Raw genomic sequence first — 24,236 nt, 5'->3', positions numbered from 1 at the left:
AGGACCTATCATTATAATTTCTTTTGCAAGATAACCATTCTTCCTGGAGGAAATTGTAAGACTTATCCTACAAGTTGTTCCTAATGGATCTTTCCTATATCCAAAGTCTGGCCCTTGATTGAAACAAACACCATGTCAATGCTATCTCGAAGCATGTCTGTGGTACTCCGATTTTCAACAAGAACATTTGAAGCCCAATGCTAAATGTTTCTTGCTCAATTATCCAAACACCGATGTATGGGTAATGTCATGAAAATTCTCTCCCCTACCTAAAGAGTTTTCTACATTATATCCTGTCATGGATATCATGCTCTGCTTATCCTTGGGAAGGATATACCCCTGAAATATGTGTTTAAACACATTTACCTTTCCATTGTTCTGTTTAACCTGATGATCACATTTTCCTTTCCATTGTTTTGTTTAACCTTTCTTGTGATCTATATGATCTAAGCAGTAATATTCCTGCTCAAGTAAACACCTCGGTGTACCATCTTGTCTGGTGTAACCCTGTTACTATTGTTGATGACATTCCTGTAGCCACCGATGGACGAGAACTTTGCCTATTGGTCCGCCTCGTTCAACGAGCAGGAATTGGTTCTCTTCGTCCCTCGCCCTTGGTATCGATGTTGTTGCCGACATATCTGACAGGCTACCCTTTGACACGCCTTACTATCATGACCGTGCAAAATGTCGGCCCCCTTCCTACTTTCAACCACATGGTGGGCCCATAACCCACAGTTCCACAGGATCGAAACCTGACTCTCCTGCACCCCCCCTTCCCAAGGTTGTTCCTCGCGTGCGGCCTCGTATGTAATTCACGGGCCACCGTCCCAAGTGATCTATTTTGGTAGCAGACGCAATACTCAATCTCATTGCTATGGACCCCTTTCGCATGTTGTTTCAGACATCGAACAATGGCCTATCCGTTTGAAACTTCTCATGGTACCTTCTTACTTTACTCTCGATATTTTCTTAAGTTCAATTCGAGAGTTACTTCCTACCCCATTCCCTGAGTTATGTACCAGATAGTCAACCTGGTAAGGCCCGCCCTTCCCGAGTCTTCCCCCCATATCCTTTTCGTAAGTACGATGAAGATCCCGAAGAAAGGATGGCGACTTCATCATTTTGACCTAAAGCAGAAGTATGAAGGCATCAATATATTGGATTGACCTCTTCGAGAAGAGCAAGCCAGGATGAGAAGACCCGCTATATTCGTTACCAAACCTTCCCCCCTTACTCCCCTCTTAAATCTCGGGACGAGATTTCTTGTAGTGGAGGAGAATTGTGACGCCCGGGAAATTAAGCTACAGTGATCCTCTGCTAGTGATGCCACGTCACCTCAATTATAGTTGCTAATCTTGAGTTAGTTCAAAACCGGTCCAAAATTCAAAATTCAAATTAATGATAACAATAAAAGTTTTCAAACTTTAAAACTAAAATATTCGAGTTGTGCCAAATAATGCAAAGTTAATTGTGGTGAAGAAACCCCACTTTTATAAAATGTTTTAATACCCTAAAATGATTAAAACAGTAGGTAAAACAATTAAATAAATGCATTTTGGGTTTTATAAAATACTAAACTATTTTGTTCAGGGATAAAACCTTTCGTGGCAGTAGTTATAATTGTAACTCTATTTTAGCTATGGGTTTCACTTTTTGTAAAACTATAAACTATTATATAAGAAAAATAAAACAGAACAGAAAATAAATAAAAGAAAGAAAATACAAAAGAGAAACAAAAAAAAAGAGGGACCCCCCCCACTGGGCCAACCGGCCCAGCTAGTCAGCTAGCCGGCCAGCCCATTACCCCCTGGCCTATATGGCCCCTCACCCCGAACCCTAACCGTAACTCCCACCGACACCTCCCACTTCCCCCCACCACGATCCATCTCCCCCTCCTCTGCCCCCGATTGGATCGGGGGAATTGACCCCAATGCCGCCGCCCGAGACCGCGTCGCCGGAGCCGCCACCGTTGCTCTCCACCTCGACCTCCCCGTCCTAGACCGCCCGCACCGGACCGCTTCTTCCTCGACGCCTCCACCTCCCCGACCGGATCTGGGTCGCGCCTCTGGCGCCCCCGACGTCGTCGCCGCCCATCTCCGCGGTCACCTCCTCGTCTCCTCCTCGTCGGGCGCCAACAAGCCCCGCCGCCCCCTCAAGTCCAGGCGCCACCCCACCTCGTCTACGTCGTCGGCGTGATCCAGGTCAAGCCGGAGCGCTCCGGAGCCGTCGCCCTCGATCCATCCCCTCCGACCACGTCGCCGCTCGATCTGCACACTCTGGTCGCCCCCGACGCGTCTGAGCACGCCAACAGCTCCGGGGTGAGCTCCCGTGCCTACTCCCCCTCTCCCCCTCCTCGACTCACCGCCGTAGGCCGCCATACGCGCCGTCTGGTCTCCGGCCAGTGGGCTCGGTCACCGCGACCGTGACTGCGCCCCCGCCGCGCGCGCCCCTGAACGCACCCATGACCGCGCCCGTCGGTGATGCTCTGCCTGCTGCTGCTCCCCGCCGTGTGCGCGCACGCACGCGCCGCCCGCTGTCGTTTCCGTCCTGCGGCGGCCTTACCGCGGCCCGTTGACGCGCAGCCTTGGCCCCCTGTGCCGCTGTTGTCGCTCGTCGCTGTGGTCGCCGGCGCCCAGCGCCGTTCCCTCCCTGTCGACCTGGGCAGGCGCCTAGCGCCCGCACCTGCGGTGCCCGCAGCACCCGAACCCACTATGGCCCCTAGGGCCTATGACAGCCGGGGCCCAGCCCCCAGAACGTTTTAGAAAAAAAAAGGAATTAATAATAATAATAAATAAATAAATAATGAAAACAATTAATTAATTAATTAATTAACTAAATAATTAACTTAATTAATTCTGATTAAATTAACTAATTAAGGTTAACTAACTTAATGATTAATTAACCTAATTAACTACTTTTAATTAATTAGTATGACAGTGGGGCCCACCCTGTAATTAATTATGATTAGTTTAAATAATATGTTAATTAAAATGTGTCACTGACCAGTGGGGCCCACTGGTCAGGTTGACCAAGTCAACTCTGTTGACTGCTGACGTCAGCATGACATCATGCTGATGTCATAAATCCATTTTCGAATTAAATTAAATAATTAATTAAATTCCAAAAATTAATAAAATCTTTAGAAAATCATATCTTTTAATCCGTAACTCGGATTAAAATATTTTCAACATGAAAGTTGCTCAGAACGACGAGACGAATCCGGATACGCAGTCCGTTCGTCCGCCACACACCCCTAACCTATCGAACTCGCAACTTTCCCCCTCCGGCTCCTCTGCCCGAAAACACGAAACACCGGGAATACTTTCCCGGATGTTTTCCCCCCTTCATCGGTATCACCTACTACCGCGTTAGGGCACACCGAACACCGCGTATTGCCTTGTTATATTTTGTGATGCTTTGTTTGCTCTGTATTCATTATGTCTTCCCCCTCTTCTCTCCGGTAGACTACGAGACCGACGCTGCTGCTGACCAGTTCGACTACGGAGTTGACGACCCCTCTCTCTTGCCAGAGCAACCAGGCAAGCCCCCCCCCCTTGATCACCAGATATCGCCTACTCTTCTCTATACTGCTTGCATTAGAGTAGTGTAGCATGTTACTGCTTTCCGTTAATCCTATTCTGATGCATAGCCTGTCATTGCTGCTACAGTCATTGATACCTTACCCGCAATCCTAAATGCTTAGTATAGGATGCTAGTGTTCCATCAGTGGCCCTACACTCTTGTCTGTCTGCCATGCTATACTACTGGGCTGTGATCACTTCGGGAGGTGATCACGGGCATATACTATATACTTTACACTGTTACATTACCTGTGATATTGTTCGGAGTTGGGGGCTGAAGGGGCAGGTGGCTCCATCCCGGTAGAGGTGGGCCTGGGTTCCCGACGGCCCCCGACTGTTACTTTGTGGCGGAGCGGCAGGGCAGGTTGAGACCACCTAGGAGACAGGTGGGCCTGGCCCTGTTCGGCGTTCGCGGATACTTAACACGCTTAACGAGATCTTGGTATTTGATCTGAGTTGGCTACGAGCCTATACGCACTAACCATCTACGCGGGAGTAGTTATGGGTATCCCGACGTCGTGGTATCAGCCGAAGCACTTCAGACGTCAGCGACGGAGCGGCGCACGCCGGATTGGACTGGAACGCCTACTAGGCTAGGTCTGCTTCCGGCCGCCCTCGCAACGTGCAGGTGTGCTATGGGCGATGGGCCCAGACCCCTGTGCGCTTAGGTTTAGACCGGCGTGCTGGCCTCTCTGTTTTGCCTAGGTGGGGCTGCGACGTGTTGATCTTCCGAGGCCGGGCATGACCCAGGAAAGTGTGTCCGTCCAAATGGGATCAAGCGTGTTGGGGAATGTGGTGCACCCCTGCAGGGAAGTTAATCTATTCGAATAGCCGTGATCTTCGGTAACAGGACGACTTGGAGTTGTACCTTGACCTTATGACAACTAGAACCGGATACTTAATAAAACACACCCTTTCAAGTGCCAGATACAACCCGGTGATCGCTTTTCTACAGGGCGACGAGGAGAGGATCGCCGGGTAGGATTATGCTATGCGATGCTACTGGAGATGCTACTTGGAGATGCTATTTGGAGGACTTCAGTCTACTCTCTTCTACATGCTGCAAGACGGAGGCTGCCAGAAGCGTAGTCTTCGACAGGATTAGCTATCCCCCTTTTATTCTGGCATTATGCAGTTCAGTCCACTGATATGGCCTTCTTACACATATACCCATGCATATGTAGTATAGTTCCTTGCTTGCGAGTACTTTGGATGAGTACTCACGGTTGCTTTCTCCCCCTTTTTTCCCCTTTCCTTTCTTTCTGGTTGTCGCAACCAGATGCTGGAGTCCAGGAGCCAGGAGCCAGCGTCGACGACCCCTACTACACCGGAGGTGCCTACTACTACGTACAGCCCGCTGACGACGACCAGGAGTAGATAGGAGGATCCCAGGCAGGAGGCCTGCGCCTCATTCGATATGTATCCCAGTTTGTGCTAGCCTTCTTAAGGCAAACTTGTTTATCTTATGTCTGTAATCAGATATTGTTGCTTCCGCTGACTCGTCTATGATCGAGCACTTGTATTCGAGCCCTCGAGGCCCCTGGCTTGTATTAAGATGCTTGTATGACTTATTTAAGTTTTAGAGTTGTGTCGTGATATCTTCCCGTGAGTCCCTGATCTTGATCGTACACATTTGTGTGCATGATTAGTGTACGATTGAATCGGGGGCGTCACAACCAATTGGTGTATTGGCCATGGACTTCAAGATATTTTGGAGGCTCACAAGGGCCCATTTACAGGACAAGGCCATAAGGGTATCACACACTCTTGTTCTGCCATTAACCGGCAATCTATGTCACCGAGCACGTCGGAGAGAGACGGGTGAAGATTGCTAACATGTGGGCCTTATAACGACCTTCATGGTTTAGTTAAATGGCGTTGGAATTTAATGTCAGGTCGGCACTTATGTTGTAGGCCGACCGGGTGTGAACTAACTTTTCCTCGAGAAACTCATGTTTGTTGGGCTATCATCCATGAAGCATTGCTTAAGAATATATATATAATTCTTTTGGGGGGAAATGGTCGAACCAACGGTTTTTAGGAAACTTTTATTTCTTGCGGAAAGGCCAAATGCCGTGAAGCGCCATTGGATCGAGGATGAGGGTGGGAGGGCTCGTTCTACGTCGGTGACACCGTCGACGACCGGGATCGAAACCTAAACTAAAAACCTCACCCTACCTATAGCTGTCCGAAAACAGCGGGGTCCCCGTCCCCTTCCCGTCGTCAATGGAGGGAGAGGGAACACTCGTGGGTAGCTAGCTATAGGTGGTGTTGCGCGGGCCGTACGACGTGCCCGTGCGTGCCGTGGCGTGCAACGCAGTCTCGGTTATCGGTTGCTTCGTCAGCTGCTGCCGTCCGTGGTGGCGCATTGAGAGCCGCCGGCGGGCGAGCACGGCGCGCAAACCTAGGTCATGGACTGGAGACTCGGCTCGCCCGCCTCGCCGGACTCGCACGCTCGCGTCCAACCGTCCGCCATGATGGCGTAGCGTAGGACGGTAGGAGTCGCGGTCGATGTTGCATCCTAGGTCCGACTCTAGACCCGCATCCACTGTTGGCTGGAAAGAAAAGGGCACCGCCACCGCCACTGCGGGGTCCACGGCTCAACTCGCCTGGGAAGTATAAATAAATAAATACTAAGGCCGCGTTCGGATTCCCTCCACTCCGTGGCTCCGCGCCGGAGCGGAGCGGCAATCCAGCTGATTAAAGCTATAATTTGCAGAGTTACTTAAAGCCCGCTCCGTGCGCTTCGCTCCGCGGATGACTACCGAACGCGGCCTAAATATAAACGTTCCAATCGTCAGAAGCAACCCGTTCACCTCCACGGAGATGCTGCCCACCCAACAAACAGTTCCTCCTTGCTGGGAACGGTCCCAACATCCGAGCTACTAGGTAGTAGTACTGGTGTTTTTTTTCTTTTCTCGCTAAATGTAGCAGCCCTAACTGCCACACGTGTGGCAGTTAGGTGGATCGGCCCGCACGTCCTGTTCGGTGCGGAGACTAATCCGCCCGCACGACGGCGTCCGGGCGCACGAGCCACGACCCGCACGTCCGGTGTGTGACGCGAACGCCCACACGTCCGGGCGGCACATCCCGCTGCCCGCACAACCCGAACGCGCGCTCGACGCCTCGACCTACCGACGAACCCTATCGCATCAGATCTACATCGTCTCCTACCTCCCGATCCCATCGCGTGCCTTCTCTGGTTGCCATGGCAACCAGACTAGATCTGTAGCGGCACCCACCCCGCCCCCCACCCCCACCCCCGATCGACGAGCCCGCGGCGACAGACAAAAGAGGAGCAGGTCGATCTCCAATCTCATCGTCTTTCTGGTCCTATTTCCACCCCTACTAGTTGAACTTTCTGATTGCCCACGAAGCGGGCAACTACATCCACAACTACGTGGCAATTGCCACACGGATCTAGTGTTCGCTAGAAGCATGGAAGGAATGGATGGGGTGGATTTGGGTGGCAATCGGAATAGAGAGAACTAGTTGCTGTTCAATTTTTACGTTGGTTGCCGTCTGTCTTTGCAGTTAGTGCCCACCATGGTGTTCAGTCAGTTGCCATCTTACTGTGTTGCTCATCGCCATCAGTTCAAAAATGACACTTGGCATCCAGATTTTAGAAAATGGGATAACAAACGTGCATATCATATTTGCCATCATGTAATTGGTTGTCTACGCAATAATTGTGATGGGATTGCCGTGTCTTTATTGTATGTACAAAAAAATCAGCAGAAAATGCAGTTTCATGTGTCTCTTGTTTGTGCAGTGACTGAAAAACACAATGGGAAAAGAGGCGGAAGAATGAATCAGAAAGATGGCGCAGATCATTGGTTTTCTCAAAACCCGGCAATGCAACCTTGGGATGCATCAGAGTACAATCAACTCATTTTCGCGGGACCGTTGCTGCCACTTTTAGAGCAGTATGTGAGCATGGGTACGGTAAATGATCAAAAAAAGGGACAATTGCCATGTTATTGGGGGGGGGGCGTGGGGGGAATGGTATTGTACTTATGTCCTACCATGTTACTTTTTCATAGGGTCAAACTCAGGGGTGACTTGGCAAGTTCAAACACGGGACGCTAACGCTGATGGATGTACGTTCGACCAATTTCAAGTAGCCAATGTGGCAAATCAAGGTAACACGTATCAATAAAACCATTCAACTTTTGCCGAAAAGATGAAAAAAAAAGACTTGAAGAGATGGAAAATACTTACAAGTTTTATGGTGGAAACGCAGGACCGTCATGTAGCACGTGGCAACCGTCAGCAATCGGGTACCTGCCAACGACGTCAAACACAGGTGAGTAGTATGAAGTGATTCTGTTGACAATGCAACATCAGAGGAATTATATGTGACATTGCTGCTTGTGTGTTGTATTCGCAAAAAGTGTAGTTTGTCGTGTATGATATGAATGCAGTTGCCATGTGTAGTGAAATGCATTTGCCATGTGTGATCAACTGTGGTTGCCATGTGTGATCAACTGTAGTTGCCATGTGTGATCAACTGTGGTTGCCATGTCTGATGTACTGTGGTTGCCATCTCTGATGAACTACAATAGCCATGGATAATCAACTGCAATTGTCATGTATTATCAACTGCATTTGCCATGGACAATCAACTATGGTTGCCATGTACTATCACGTTTCTTCTTCTGCAAAAAAACAGCGAGGACATGTTGTTGCCGTAATCAGTTTAGTGAGAATTCAGGTCTAAAACAGAAAATTGAATACTCAAAGCAAATTAAAACATAGGTGTGTGTGTGTGGGGGGGGGGGGGTGACCTCATCACCAGCTTTTGACCGACCGGTCGCACGATTCTGTGGCGGTACCTCCATAAAGTCATCGTCATCATCCTGATGGTCGCCGCGAGCCATTGTGCTACAGTAGCAACAAAAAACACGCATCAAATGGAGCAACACGTATTAAAAAGACAGACATGGCAACAACACATGTCTCTGCTTCTTAAATGATTCAGTTGTGGTCTGCAAGTGTCAAACTGCAATGCAGCTAGATTCATGTTGCCATCAGTGGTGGCAGTTAACTAAAGGGTACTTCAAAAATAAGGGCAGACATATGCTAGATTCATGTTGCCATGTTAAAAAACACCTAGTTGTGGCAGATAAAAGGCACTCCATCTGACATGGCAACTGACACAGTTGTTTCAGAAATCAGTTGCCATCAGTGGTGGCAGTTGTTAAAATTGCCATGAAATTCACATGACTTTCATTCTCAAACACTCTGAAAATGTGCCTAAGATGCACCACTGACATGGCAACTGACTCGGTTGATTCAAAAATCAGTTGCCATGAGTGGTGGCAGTTGTTGAAATTGCCATGACAATCATTCTCAAACAATTTGAAATGCACATAAAACGGTATCCAACAAAAACCAAACAGTAACATTACTGTACCACTGACATGGCAACTGACACATTTGTTTCAGAAATTAATTTCCATCAGATGTGGTAGTTGATGAAATTCGCATGACTTTCATTCTCAAACACTCTGAAAATGTGCCTAAGATGCACCACTACATGGCAACTGACTCAGTTGATTCAAAAATCAGTTGCCATCAGTGGTGGTAATTGTTGAAATTGCCATGACAATCATTCTCAAACAATTTGAAATGCACCTAAAAAGTAGATTCAAACAAAACCAAACAGTAACATTGTCGTACCAATTACATGGCAACTGAAACAGTTGTTTCAAAAATTAGTTGCCATCAGAGGTGGTAGATATTGAAATTGACTTGACTTTCATTCTCATACAATCTGACATGCGCCTAAAATGCACCACTGACAAGGCAACTGACACAGTAATTTCAGAAATCAGTTGCCATTAGTGGTGGCAGTTGTTTCAAATTGTCATGACAATCATTCTCAAAACTCTGAAATGCGCCTGAAATAGATCTAGGGTTCGTCCTCAACTAGCATAACATCAATTTCATCAACACAAACGCCTCGACACTGACGACAATAGCATTTCAGGAGCAACATAATGAACTAAACAGCATCAACATCGCCATCCCAAAAAGCAGTTGCGAGAGCACATGCGGTTGGGGATTCGGTGAGTCTCGCCGGCTTGACGGCGAGAGAGACGGCGACGAGACCATAACAAGCTACCGTGCAGGGAGGGGTGAGCAAAACAACCGACTCCTCGCCGGCGGCAACACATGCGCACCGCGAAAAACGCCGGGATCTCGAGAAATCCCGATGGGAAATCGAGCAAGCACAGAAAGGGGATATGAATCGCGGGGGAATGGGTGTGACCACGGCGGAAGGCTTACCTTCGGCCTGCAGCTGCTCCGGCGACAACGTCCCCGGCCGGCGAATCCCAACAACCGCCGCGAATGCCGTCGACTATTCCGCCACCGCCGCCGCCTTCTCCTCTCGACTCCTCCCGAATCGATTGGAACCGCTGCAGAATGGGTGGGTTGGGGAGTAAATGGTGAGGGAGCGAGAGATCACCAGTGCGGGGAGGGGTGAGTGGCGAGTCGTGCAATATGGCAACCACGCGTTCGAGATCGTGTGCGGGCGAGATGGCAGTTCCACCGCACGCGCTGACTATGAAAACCGTCGTCGTCGGGGCAAAACGGCGTGCGGGCGAAGTGGCATACACGCCACACACTTCACTAGTCCTACGTGGCAGTTCGGAATCCCAGCATCGTGTCAAGATTCGTGCGAAATGCAGTGGACGGTGATAAGCAGTGGACGCCATGCCACACGTGTGGGCGTTAACATTTCCGTTATTCATTAAGGAGTAGATCGCACCAGACACAACAGAAGAGAAAAAGAAAAGAAAAGAAAAGAAAAAGACCGAAATGCCATCATTTTTCATCGTCCTCACGAACGGGAGGATCCACGGCAACACCACCACCGCAGACGAAGAGCTCCAAATCAACCAAGACCATCCGTTGATGCGGCCCAAGGGTAATGGGTGACCGAGTCCACACGCGGACGAGAAGTCACACGCAACCGGGTCTGCATCACAGCGGTGGCATCGCCGGCGAAGCCGTAGGGCATCAAGGGGCCGAGCCTACGCCCAGATCGCTTCACCGTGCTCCCCGACTGCCGCAATCGTACAGGGGAAAACTCCGGGAGCACCGAACATTGTGCTTATTTGCTCTTCTTCAAAGATCGTGACGTTGGGCTCGGCTTACACACCTGTAGGTCATTCATTTGCAGAGCTTGTATCTATCATGGCTCTATACAGGCCAAAAAAGGCACTAGTGGCGGTTAACTCCACATGTCCTGAACCAAACACGCAGTGAGAGTGGACTACATCGTGAGCTAGATGGAAGGTATTGATCACCGCCGCCCCGAGGATTCGTAACCACACTTCACCCCGAGTATAAGCATTCACTGGCGCAGAGCGGACATCATTGACACTGAGAATGGGTAATTCTTCCCCCGCACCCACAAAAAAAGAGGACGAAAAAGAGGCCTTGCACCCACAATTTTTGAAAAAAACAAAAACATTCATTCTATAGAAACAACCACAAGATGAATCGCAACATTAGCCTGTAGCCCTGTACTGCAGCGACGCTGGCGCGTAACTCAAATTGTGATGGGTGAACAGTGCGCAGAAATGATCCTAGTAACATTTATGGAAATTTATAATGGTAGTTGCTACACATTCTCTAATCTTTAAAAATTCTAAAGCTTGAGATACGTTTTTAACTAGTCACTACGCAGAAAGAAACTAAGTTTCAAACAATAAATTCAAATATACCCCTGTTGTGAAAAGTCACACGTTTCATATATATGGACAAAATAAATAAATTCGAGGGAGACTCGCCAAGTGTCGTGGCGTCACTGTCGGGAACGGAGTAGGATTTGGCAAGCGGGCGACGTTGATAGATTTGATCGATCTATCGATCGTTGGCCATGGATGGACGACTGGTTACTGGCCATGCGCTTTCAACCGCCACGTGAACTGATTTTACTAGATAAATGATGAGCAGATTATGTGAATTAATTTAGAGCATCTACGGCCGGACTGGGCAAATCTGGTCCCTCAAACGCCCGCGTATCCGCCCGGGCGCGTTCGCAGGCACTGATCGGGCACCCCTCAAATAATGCAATCCACGTCCGGACACCTCAATTATCATATCTCAAATTCATACAAACTTATACAACTACGTTGATGCACACACATCGTCCGGCTACTCCATCACTACTAACTAAACATGTAATCGGACTATCAAAATTTGGCATGTTTGGCTATGGTGAAGTTCATCCACGTCTGCCGTTGCCCTTCCCCGTGCCCTTGTCGTCTTTCTCGCGGAAATACCGGTCGAAGACGCAGTACGGATCGAGCCGGATCTGCTCGTCGCCGGAGCTGTCCTCCTGCTCCTCCTTCGGTGGCAGTCCAGCCATGGCACAGACCGCCCGATTCTGCTCTCGGGCGAGGGCGCACGTGTTCCTCCGCTGCCGTTTCTTCACAATGCAGGCGCGGATGGCTTCCTCCTCTGCGGCCGCCCGCGCCGCCGCATCAGCCGCCCCGTCGCCATCATTTCCGCCTCGATACGGGCCTCGGCAGCCCTTATCATCTCCTTCCCATGGCGAGCCGCCTGTTTCCGGTGGGACTCATACTCTGCTCGACCGGTGATGGGGAAGGAGAGGTGTTCCGGACGCCGGGACCGTGAGGATCCAACACCAGAGGATCCGAGCGCCCGATGAGCCGACGCTATGGCGTCGCCGCGGAGTGGCGAAGTGCAATGCAGAGGTGTTCCGTCGACTGGGTGTTGTCCTCCCGGGAGCGGCAAAGTGCAATGCAGACTGCCAATGCCTCCTCGAACCCACACTAGATGACACCCCAATCGACGAATCCGGACTGGTCAGAGTCCCATCCGCTGCCTGCCATGGCGGAGAAAGCCGAAAACCGCTGGAGGTGAGCTCGGGTGATGGAGGGGAATGTAGTGAAGTGGCTAGGCTTTGCTCCATATTTGGGCTGGATATGAAGGGTGCCGGTGAGAACTAGTATAGTGAAATTTTCCCAAAACTTCATTCCAAAATAAGTGTATCAACTTTATACTAATTCTAATGTAAAGTTGTACTCCCTCCGTCCCATAATGTAAGGGCGTTTTTTACATTAGTGTAGTGTCAAAAACACTCGTATATTATGAGACGGAGAGAATACTAAACTTGAGACATTTATTTTAAGACGAAGGGAATAACTTTTTTTTGAACCCGTTTGAACTCCCTTCCGTTATAAATGAACGGAAATACAACAGTTTTTGAAACATTTTTTAGAAACTAGTAATAGGATATGGTTGGCCTGGGCCTCTCATTTCGACGAACACGGCACCGGCTGTACCCACCGTCCCTCCGGCCGGGGACAGCGTTACACGGGCAGCCGCGAACTCGCATGTGACCCCCAACCCAACCTACCCGACGGCTCCAGCGAGACAAGAGGCCACGATGGAGTCTGGTTCGGTTAGTGGGCGCCAGGTGCTCTCGATCGTCCCGTGCGAACGAAACGGTCGCCCCCTTTTCTTTCTCTTCCGCTGCAGCACCAGCCAACCGCTGGAAGGGAACGGATGCCCGGTAGCACTCGGCTGCAGCAGCTCCAGACACCAACAGCAACAATTATCAATCTATCTAGCTATCCGTCTGCCTTCCTTTCTTGCTGCCCACCGAGCCAACATGCCAGGGGACACCTACACAGCAAATCTAGGGAGGGCAAAGGGCTCACTTTTCTTCTTCTTCTTTTCCTTTTGCCCTCTGCTTTTAGGGCTTCAAATCTGCGGAGACCACTGTTTCAATGATCGCATGACCGATGGACGTGTAATTTTTTTCTCCATATAACATACATGGCCAACTGGTATACTAGCATATACTCCCTCCGTCCCATAAGTCTTGCCTTATGAGACGGAGGGAGTAATAAAGTTTCACGAGAAAATGACACCCTTGATATTCTAGCAAAAGGAATGACGAAATCAAAGCTATATTCGAAAATATTGTTTCAAGCAATAGGATGGTCGGTTGTATTTTCTTCACTAGGGTGTCATCCCTCACGGAACTCCGTTCATGAGTAGAATGGTCGACGAGGTTTCATGTCATTTTTTTCCCCTAATTTTTCTTTGATCGAATTCACTGTCCGTGTGGAATTTTTTACCTCCAACACTACTATTCATGTTTCATGTTTGTGCACTAATCCCTGGAGGTCTCTACAGGATTAACAGCCCGTGCATATTTATCATGGCTCAACCTTCAGAATCAGTTGATACCACCAAGAGGCCTGAGCATGCAAGATGGATATAATCACTGTGAAGAGTGCCCACCGGCGATCGAAAATCATCTACTGAAGCCTGTCACATGTCAAACCACAGTAAACTACAAGAAATGCACCAAGCAACAATCAAGCTAGAACCGATATGCTTGCTTGGTTACATCTACATACATGGTTTCCCTGCACTACAAACTGTCAACAAAACCTTGCTAGCTTCCCCCCACCCCACCTCTCTCAAACCATCACGCGCGACGGATCCGGCGTTAACCTACCGACATGGCGACACCGAGCACATGTATCACCGCGACAGCCTCGCCTTCTTGTGACCATGTCTACTAACCTTTCCATCACCTCTCGGTGAAGACGAGGACGTCGATGAGGCTATGGCTGCAACAGCCTTGTCTTTGCTGAAGGCCTTCCTCACATCCTCTTTGAGCTCAGAGAAGCGCGTCCTCCTGGTGTACTGGTCCTCGGCACTGCCGCTTTCCAGGAAGTGCAGATCTGTGGATTCTTCCATGAGGAACTTGTCGAGAACATCCGAACAATGCGGGAAGTACTTTCGCCCTAGCTCAACTGAAACAGAAACACAAGTTTGTTTAATACTCTGTGAGCTTAATCAGCTAAAGAAGACCAGTGACATAATTATCCATAAAGAAGAGTACTGGAAGAGTTTAGAAGTTGTTCGTTTGCATAAGACTCCTATTTGCAAATAGTTTGTGCATATTAAAGCAAAACAGGCAGTGTAAGTTGAGGGGACATGTGGTCAAGAAAACATAATACTAAAAGCAAGGCTGAAGACCAAAGAAATATCTGTTAGCTCAAGCAAGCACGTTTTTGTTGAACAGAACGTAAGCCAAATAAAAAATTGTATGCTAGGTCTCGAAAACCATCATCGCATACCAGGACAACAATATAATCTGCCCTTTAATTAGTTCCTATCCTACTAGATTGAACTATCTCATAAGTTGTACATGACGATATCTTGGCATAAGCAAGATGTTTATTTTTTTTCCTAAAAAGAGGGTTTACCCGCGGCCTCTGCATCAGACGATGCATACAGCTAATGGCATAAGCAAGATGTGTGCATCGAATCTTTTGCATAAAGCGAAACCATTTCTCTGTGTATCATACTTTGGTCTGTTAATGCGTTGTCCATAATTCTAGCCATTGTTTGCTCGAAGACCACAGATCTATTAGCACAGAGAAACACTGAAGCAATTCCCATTTCGTAACAGATGCATGATTATGTTAAAATCACCTGTCTTTGTCAATGCATCAAGGCGTTCACGCAGTCTCTTGTTCTGCATTGTAGGGGTCTCATTTAGGTCAACCTCCTTCAGTTTACTGAAATTAGCTGACGTGAGACCGGCAAACTCTTCGGTTGAGTCGGCTTGTGCAATGCGCATCACAAGCTTGGCTTCGGAAGGGAAGAATATTCTTGCAAAGGCAACTGCATAGACACACAAAAATATATTTCAGCAATGATTTTAAGAATTGTATGCTTCTTTCTAGCTGGGAAAAGAAAAGGAAGCAGCAGTATAACTCTGCTGTTACTGTTTTCAGTATTAGATTTCCTCCTTTTGTGCTACACAACATAGCAAGTAACTGGAGCATATCGCTATCACAAATAGCAAATACTCCCTCCATAAACTAATATAAGAGTGTTTAGATCACTAAAATACTAATCTAAACGCTCTTATATTAGTTTAGAGGGGGAGTACTAAGAAAGAGATAATTTGATGTTCTATGATATAGATGATATTTGAAAAGAAAAACACATAGTTTGGGCTAACAGAGCATATTGAGAACCCAATGCAACAAAAAACTAAGCCTGTCAGGAACTTGTGCTTCTAAATTCAGGAGAAGGAAAAGAGCACCGAATTCTCAAAACTCTCTCTAGTCTCTACCATGAGATCAAATATTAAAACACCACAGCACAAATGCACCTCACTATGGTCTTACTGAGAAGGCCAACTACAGACTATATTGAACCAAAGTAATATGTACAAACCTCTGTTTTCCAAGTTTATGAGCCTCATGTGGAAATTGTCTACCAGCAAAGGTGTGGCAACCGAAACTTCCGCCGAAAGGAGCTCCTCGAAGATGAAGGATTTCCTCTTGATCTCCTGCTCAAGGATGTCAATGCACAAGTAAGCCTTGCTTCTCTCCTTACATTTCTCCAGCTTCTTGTTGCAGTCTTTCTCTGTTGTCAGTCTCTTGCAGATGGTAAGCGCGTCGCGCCCATCCTGCGTCCTCTCCACCACGGACGCGCCCTTCTCGATAAGAGAGAGAAGGATCTGCGGCTCTCGCCTCATGCACGCCAAATGCAGCGGTGTGTACCCACTATCATTCTTCAGATTCACATTAACACAGTCACCAGCAGGGTCCAGCTTCAAGAGCAAAGCCAACACTTTAGGCTCACAATATGCAGCGGCATAGTGTATTGCCAATGCATCATCCAAGGTGATCGCAGACTCTTGTAGTAGCAAGCCAACTAGGTCCACATCGTCGCAGTCCAGGGCCTTGTGGATGTTCCTGACCTTCTTGGCATGCTCGGGGTCCAGAATGAACTCGTCTGAATCGTCGTGCAGCGAGTATCGCCGGAACTCCTTCACCTTGGCAAATGCATCGTCTGGGAGCTCCTTCTCGAGGTACCGGCTGTCGACGCTGGATCCTGCCACCCGCTGGATGCACTGGCTGAGCAGCTCATGGAGCTGGCAGGTGGACGCAACGTGAACGATGGGCACTATGTCCTCCACCAGAGCTATGTTCACAAAGTCTGACAGCCGACGCTGCAAAATCAGAATCAACATCAAATTTCTTCACATTTGGGTGATTCACTGATCAACAAATTTCTTTTCTTTCACCAGAAATGATGAACAATTTGCACTGTAACAAAATGCATCGTCAGGTGTATATATGTATGTGTTGTGCAGGTTGTCAGAGGTAGTATCTGTTGCTTATTACTCCTACCTGGAAGAGCGAGACGAGCTCGGAGATCTGGAAGCCGGAGGCGGCGTAGGTGGACTCGACCACGAAGTCTATCGCCGGGCGGCAGGCCTCGTGCGGGCAGCGCTCGTCGACGCACACCGCGGAGTCCCGCGGCGGCGGCTTCAGGCGGCCCGTGTACAGGTACCCGAGAACGGCGACGAGGGCGTCGCGGCCGATGTGGCGCCCGCCCGGGACCAGGTCCGCGAGCTCCAGCCGCGGCCTCTCCTTCTCCTTCTCCTTCTCGCCGGCGGCGGCGGGGTCGGCGAGCTTATTGGAGAAGTGGTCGAGGAAGAAGCTGCTCCTGGCGGCGAGGATGCAGCGGTGGACGCCGACGACGGCGGCGGCGTCGTCTCCCCCGGCCGCTAGGACGACGTTGGCGTCCGCGCAGCTGAGGAAGGCCGGGTCGAGCAGGCGCTCGAGGTTGGCGCTGAGGCGGCCGAGGCTGACGGCGTCGAGGTCGGCGGCCTGCTCGGCCTGCTGCGGCGGCGAGGAGGAAGGGGGCGGCGAGGAGGAGGAGTAGGTGACGGTCGACGTCTCCATGTATGTATGTCGCGTGGACGGGGCGAGTGGGCAGGGGGGGGCTACTACTAGAAGGTTCTAGAAGCTCGCTCGCGTCTACTTGGTGATGATGCTTGGCATGGTGGTGTCAAATCCGAGCTCCCGGAGGAACCCACCAGAAGGACGGAAGCTTTTGTCCCATGCTCCGACGACTGAGCAGAAACAGAGCCTCCCGCACGAGCTCAAATGATTGCGGAGCCGGATCTTACGGAGGAATCCGGTTCTAAAAGGGGCAAATCCTCCGGCAAGAACCCAAGAAAACCATGCGAATCGAGCAAAAAAAAGATGGCAAGATGTCACGAAGGGAGCATGAATCTCTCCCAAGAACCCCAGGCAAGCAGGAGGAAACTCGCGGATTTTGTTCCTGCCACAAGAGGCACAAGAAGCTGGGACGGAACGGCCGGCACACACGCACGCGGACTTTGGAAGGTAGACGAGAAGGGGAGGCGGCGGCCGGCGGCAGGTACCGGAAATCTGCGAGGAAGTGGGTGGGGCGAACCAAACGCGGAAGCGCCGCCCGCGTCTGCTCTTATCGGGAAGGAAATTTCGCGGCTGGCTGCCCGGAAAAGGATTATCCACGGCGCGCCGTGCTTATTTTTAGCCCCCTCTTCCTCCTCCTCTCTCTTGGCTGCTTCCGCGAGATACCACACACACCTAGAATAGGGACAGGAACGTGCGGGATTTGCTTGAGTGGTGCGCGTGAGGGTGTGATGGGGTCACGGCCCGTCGGGGGCGGTGACCGGCTTACCGGACGTCACCGCGGTGACGTCGCCGGGAGAAGGAGAATAGTCGTGTCTCGTGCGGGAGGAAGGAATACTCTAGTCCCGGAAAATCACTGCGGGGATCGGAGCGAGGCCGAGGTCGGCAGAGGAGAGTGTGTACCGGCGGTGGCGGAAGCGACGACCTGGACGACGACTTGACGGGTGATTGCTGGCTGGACATGTTCTAGAATCTCTCCTCCCTTCCCTTTGCACCTGCTCCTGCACTGCACATGTATAAGTCTCCGGGTCTAAAATTCAACGGATACCCTCTGTCCAAAAATAGCCGCCGCCGAAACGAATGTGCGGAGGGAAGGAGATCATCTACAACAAATTCGGCCCCCCATACATCCATCCACATGTGTGCCCGGATGAGGAGCCACCGTAGGGGTTGCGCCGGATTGCGGCGCACGCCAGCCAGTGTTTGCAGTGGTTACGCGCTTTGAGCCGCTGGCGCCATCGGACACAAGCGTCATTTGCGTTGACACAATGGATTTGCCGGAAGCGGCTCCGACTGCGGAGCTAGAATTTCCTCCCGAGACTGCTGGAGAGCCATTCGAGACAGTCAAATCTTCCTCGTCCCCGCATGGGATGAGGTTCAAGTCGACGGATTGGAAGATCTCGGAGTTATACCCATTGCATGCCATGCAAGAGAAAACCGGAGATCACTAGAAAGAAGCTTGGCGGAAATGGAGTGGCTAGGGTTTGGTCCGTGATGCGGATATGAATGAATATGTGTGGGGTTGGTTGGCCATAGTGGGCCGGATCCGACGTGACGGATGCGTCCGAGCGTCCCATATCCGCCCCGCACATGGGTTGGGTATGGGTTGTGCCGGCCGGCTCAGATTTTTTAGGTTGCGTTTGCTAGGTCCGTTTGGATGGCAATTTTCTGTTCGGGCAGTCCACCTTATGTTTGGGACGGATATGAGGGTTCCGTCTGTAGATGCTGTAACCACCTACCTTTGCCACCCGCGTCCGGACCGATCTATGAACCGATGCAGGACCGTGTTGAATGGCAAAACACGTCCGGACCGTACGATCCAAACGATTGCGGGTGGTTTGAGGGTCGGCGTCTAACATGCCCCGAGCGATGTAAAGATCAGGGACGTGGAATATATGCTCCTGAGCTCAAATGCCCCCTGATGAAGAGTAAAATCGATAAAGTAGTAAAAAAACAATTAAAAAATCAAAAAAAATTTGGTAAAACTTTGACAAATGTTTTGCATGCTTGCAAAATTATAGCACGAAATGACATTCGTGGAAGTCGTGGCCGAAAAAACAAAATCGATGTTCCAAAAATGCTAGTTTTGCAAGCATTTTGGAGTCCCGATTTTGTGTTTTTTGCAATGACTTCCACGAATGTCATATCGTGATGAAATTTTGCAAGCATACAAAACATTTGTCAACGTTTTCCAAAAAGCAGTTTTTTTTTATTTTGTTGTTTATCAGGGTGCATTTGAACTCGGGATTATAATATGAACTTTTGAAAAAATCAGTTGCTTTGCTCGGAGCAAAATAATGACCAAATCATGCCCCGCTTGCAGCATAAAGCAAAAGAGTTAGATGACGAATTGGCGAGTGAAGAATGTACACCTACTAAAATTAATATTGTCACTTCTCTGCCAGAGGCATTATATTATGATATCGCATTCGGTTCTCCGTCTCTCGTATCTCTACGTACGACGACGGATTAATTAGATTAAACACGGAGAGATGCGTGTTGTGTGCGTGGAACATGCGTGCATGTGGGCTGGCATTTGATGATTTGCGAAAGGTCAAAGCCTAGCCGTAGACATGTGGAGAGGCAGAAGAAAGATATCGGGCTCGAATCATGTCTTGTCTTAGCATCGAGTGGCAAAGCGTGTTAGGCTCAATCAATCAAGATCAAAGTCTCAAAACAGATCTCTCACTCACATCAGAGCGGACGCATATATTTTCTGCCAGCCGTGGAGCCGCAAGCAAGGCCCGATCGCCCACCCTAGACCAAAGCCGACGGTTCACACGACGCGCGCCCCGATCATCAGTGGCGTATGCCGAGCCGTGACACGGTCGGCGGTCCCGGCGCCGGCGCACGCCCCCCTGGCCTGGATCGCGCTGCCTCTATCCGTGCACCCGCCCCGTCCCCGTCCACGCCCACGTCACGCTCCTCCGAGCTCCGTGGCCGCCGTTTTCCGGCCGTCCTGTCCGCCCGTTTCCTATGGCTTTGCCGACGCGATGTCGCTAGCTCGTGCTCGTGCATGTACGGCCATCCTCGGAGCTTTCATCCACCAGGTATGATTGACGTGATCGGGATAAGACTAGCCACAATGCATGGTAACATACACTACTTCCTCCGTTCCGAAATGTAGTGCGCACAGTTTTTTGGGGGAAATTTCGAATTGTAGTGCGTGTTTGCTACTTTGCCTCGCTCTTGACGAAAATGTCCCTTGTCTTCTTCCTCGCATATCTCCTGCTCCCGTATGCATCGCCTCCGCGTTGCCGTGTCCATGGCCTCGCAACACGGAGGGGGAGCTCCAGCGCGTGCACGCACATGAAGGTCGCCGGCGCAGAGCAGATTCACTAGCCGCAGGAGCTCCAGCGCGAGCACGCACACGAGAGTGTCGGCGGCACAGAGCATATTCACCACCTGCCGGGTGCGGATCGCGGCCACCAACCCGTTCAACCCGTGCAGTTGCGCGCCGCGTCTGCAGCGTGAACCGACCGGCGGTGGCAAGAATCAAGCTGGACGACTCGGTCAAGAAGACGGTAGAGGGGTCGGCGGCGGTGGACGCCGGTAGCGGGATCTGGCTATTGGTGTGGCCATCAAGTCAAACTTCTTGGCGTCGTGGTGCTTGTGGAGGAGGTGGGGTGTCTCCGCCGGGCAAGCGCGCGCGGGTGGAAGGAGACCCTGGCCCGTGCGTCCGCTTCTACGTCGGCATGACCATGCCTGGAGTGAGGAGTCGCCGCGTCCCCGCCTAGCTTCTCTCTCCATGGCGGGCTTCTCTGCGTCCACTGCAGCGGGCATCAGCGAGTCCGCCACCAGCAGCTGGAGCAACGCATCCGTGTATGGCCTCTTGGCGGCCGCCGCGGCCGCGTACGGCTGACGACGGTGACGTTGGCTGAAGGATGAAGGGGGGAGAGGAGGAAGAAGATGAGGAGGAGCAACAAAAAGGAGGAACTGCCTGGCGAACGTCGACGTCGGAGAAGGAACCGCCTGACGACGGCGGCACCGGAGACTAGCACCGGCAACGCTGATGGCTGGAGTAGTAATCAGTAGTACTACTACTTGGACCGGGTTTGAGAGATGGAGTGGGGGCTTTGTTGTCCAAAATTTAATGCCAGCACACTCATTGGTATGTGAGCTAAAGACTATGCGCATTAGATTTTGGAATGGAGGGAGTAACATACACATATCTCTAGACTATGTTATTAGTTTTATAGTGGGTAGTAACATAAGTGTGGTAACATGCAAAGCTTCATTTATTAGGTTATAGACTCATATTGCATTGAGACATGTGATGTTACAGTAACTAGCTAAGTTACTGTAACTACCTCTCTCCTCATTAACTCATTGCCACATAAGCAAATTCGCTGAGTTGGACTCGATATTACTGCTGAAATTACTCTCACTGTGGCTAGTCTAAGTAAATTCGCTTCCATGCGCCGCACGTGCGAGAAGGTGTACTGCCTTTTCCTTTTCCACAAACGCACTGCAAAGCTCCGCGGGTTGCGGTTTACCTACGATGTCATAGAATTTTCTCCTTATCGGTAGTGTTCTGTAAACATGAAACATTCTTGATAAAAATATTCAAAACAAGCGAGAGCACAGATCCACGCATTGTGTCTAGGCGCGAGGCCACGACGTTGTGCCCGCATGCCCGAGCGAAGGACCGCCTCATTGGGACACCCTTGTACCTTTCGCTTGAAGCCGTTTCTCATAGATATCGTCTCGTTGTCGAAGGCTTCCGGAGTGAACCTCCTTGTTGCCACCTTCTTCGACCAATTTTGGGGCTCACCCAGTCACTAGCCTCTCACAACATCGAGAGGGAAGGTAGGATAGGAGGTAAGAGGCGACCGCTTAGGTTTGAGTGGCGGTGAACATGGAAAAGGGAGGACAAGGCCGTAGCTGCTAGGTCAATGCAATGTTACTCGGGCTGAGACCGGGCAACATAACATCATGTGATTCCACGTCTAAAAAGAGTCAATTTCAAATGTATTCAATTTATTTTGAAAAAAATGTGAATGTTTCCAAGACATGTCGATGACGTCCGAAACATTCATACTAAACTCGAAATACTCATTGAGAAACAAAATAGACAAATTCAACATGAATAATGTCACAAAAAGAGAAAGGCAAAAATAACACCGTTGACATCAATTTTTTTCCCCTCTCAATGTGTATTTGAAGTTGGATCTGATTTTACATTACAAGAAACATGGTTGGCATGTTTTGATACGTTTTAGTAATTTAATATTATTACAAAATAATTTTGATATATGTTGAATAGTTTACAAAGTACAACAATCAGATTTTAATAATTGGGCATTTCAGAAATACAATGAAGATACACATTAATTATTGTGTGTGCTTCTGGTCCGGTACGAAGATATATAAATTTACACAATAATTTTTTAATATACTTTGAACAATTTAAATCGATGTAAAGTTCATTTTACCTCTTCAAAGTAGACAATAATGAAAAAAGAAAAATATTTAAAAATAGACAGTCATTGCATATTGACAATTATTGTATTTTTATGTTGGCGTGTCAGAAGACTAAACATGAACTTGGAAAAGAATAAATAAAATGATGGATAACGTATCAGAAAAGTTGCAGAGCAATGCGTGGACTTGGTCTACATATCTTTCTACCTAATTCCTGTACGAAAAGCATATTTCGCCCGCGTGGCTAGATTGCGCTGGTTTTTAATTAGGTGGTATTTTTTTATGTTGTTTCTCTCTAGCACAGTACTCCCTCCGTAAACTGATATAAGAGCGTTTAGAATACTAAAGTAGTAATCTAAACGCTCTTATATTAATTTACAGAGGGAGTACATAACATTTGAGGGACGGATCACCAGCGGTTATTGTAAAAGATAACATGAAAACTTTAAAAGAGAAGAAAAACAAAAAAGGAAAAAACAAAATAAACACTATTAAAACCAGTGAAAACATAGAAAAGAAAGAAACACACGGAAAAAAGAAAAAGAAAAACAAGCAATACCTTCTCAAAACTGAAAAAACGACCAGCCCCGAAAAGCCCAGAGACACAAACCCTTAGAGCATTACTAGTAAAGCCCTCAAACCCCTAAAAATAACTGCTTTTTTTACAGTTTTCGTCGAAAAAAACCCGTAGACTAGAACCCCTTAACCCTCAAACCCTCAAATTTTTTTAAAGGTCCAACTCTCAAACCCTCTCCCAATCCTCAAAAGTAAGGGTTGGGAAGCAAAATCTACCCCAACCCTCATTTGGCGGTTATCCTCGCGCGGGAGGAAAAAATCCTCCCAACTCCCGCGCCCACGCCCGCGACCGCCGCTGCTAGTCACCCCCATCGCCGGCGGCCGCCCCGTCGACCTCCCCCGCGCAACGACAACGTCGTTCATGGGGAATATTCCGTTATAAGGGCTGGGTTTGAGGGTTCTAATCTTTGCCTCTGTTTTTCAACCCGTAAAAGTGTACAAAAAGATCATTTCTGGACCCTTAAAACGCTAGTGAGGGTTTGAGGGTTTGAGGGTTCTACTAGTAATGCTCTTACATGCAGGGTCATACCTTCCCAAAGCTCATGATGCAACACGAGGCTTCAAATCTAGCGAGTTTAGTATCACCATAGCATCTCCAGAGCACCTGACGCACCAAGGGGCTCCAAATCTAGGGAGCTTAATTTCTGAATAGATTAATATATACATGTAGAATAAAATCTTAATTTTGCAGGAGGAAATCTACATCACACACGGGTAGAAAAAGGGCCTATAGTCCCGGTTCGTAAGGGCCTTTAGTCCCGGTTCCGGAACCGGGACTAAAGTGTCGGTACTAATACCTCCGCCCTTTAGTCCCGGTTCAGTCCAGAACCGAGACTAAAGGCCCTCCACGTGGGCAGTGCGCAGAGCCCAGTCAGGAGACCCTTTG

At 49.3% G+C, this 24,236-nt stretch overlaps 1 protein-coding gene across 1 annotated transcript; it reads right to left on the bottom strand.

Moving 5' to 3' along the window:
- Window positions 1-13,838: 13,838 nt before the first annotated feature.
- On the bottom strand, window positions 13,839-18,239 carry LOC123087323 (BTB/POZ domain and ankyrin repeat-containing protein NPR3). Its single transcript, XM_044509315.1, has 4 exons — window positions 16,796-18,239; window positions 15,834-16,614; window positions 15,081-15,272; window positions 13,839-14,395 (listed from the first exon to the last, which is right to left on the bottom strand). Exons 1-4 carry the CDS (start codon window positions 17,351-17,353, stop codon window positions 14,121-14,123), a joined length of 1,806 nt encoding a protein of 601 aa, XP_044365250.1. The 5' UTR covers window positions 17,354-18,239; the 3' UTR covers window positions 13,839-14,120.
- Window positions 18,240-24,236: the final 5,997 nt, after the last annotated feature.

This window comes from Triticum aestivum, chromosome 4A (assembly GCF_018294505.1).
Source record: "Triticum aestivum cultivar Chinese Spring chromosome 4A, IWGSC CS RefSeq v2.1, whole genome shotgun sequence".
NCBI classification, from domain to species: Eukaryota; Viridiplantae; Streptophyta; class Magnoliopsida; order Poales; family Poaceae; genus Triticum; species Triticum aestivum.
The sequence above is the reverse complement of the archived record's forward strand: the minus strand, read 5'-3'. Positions and strand labels throughout refer to the sequence as shown.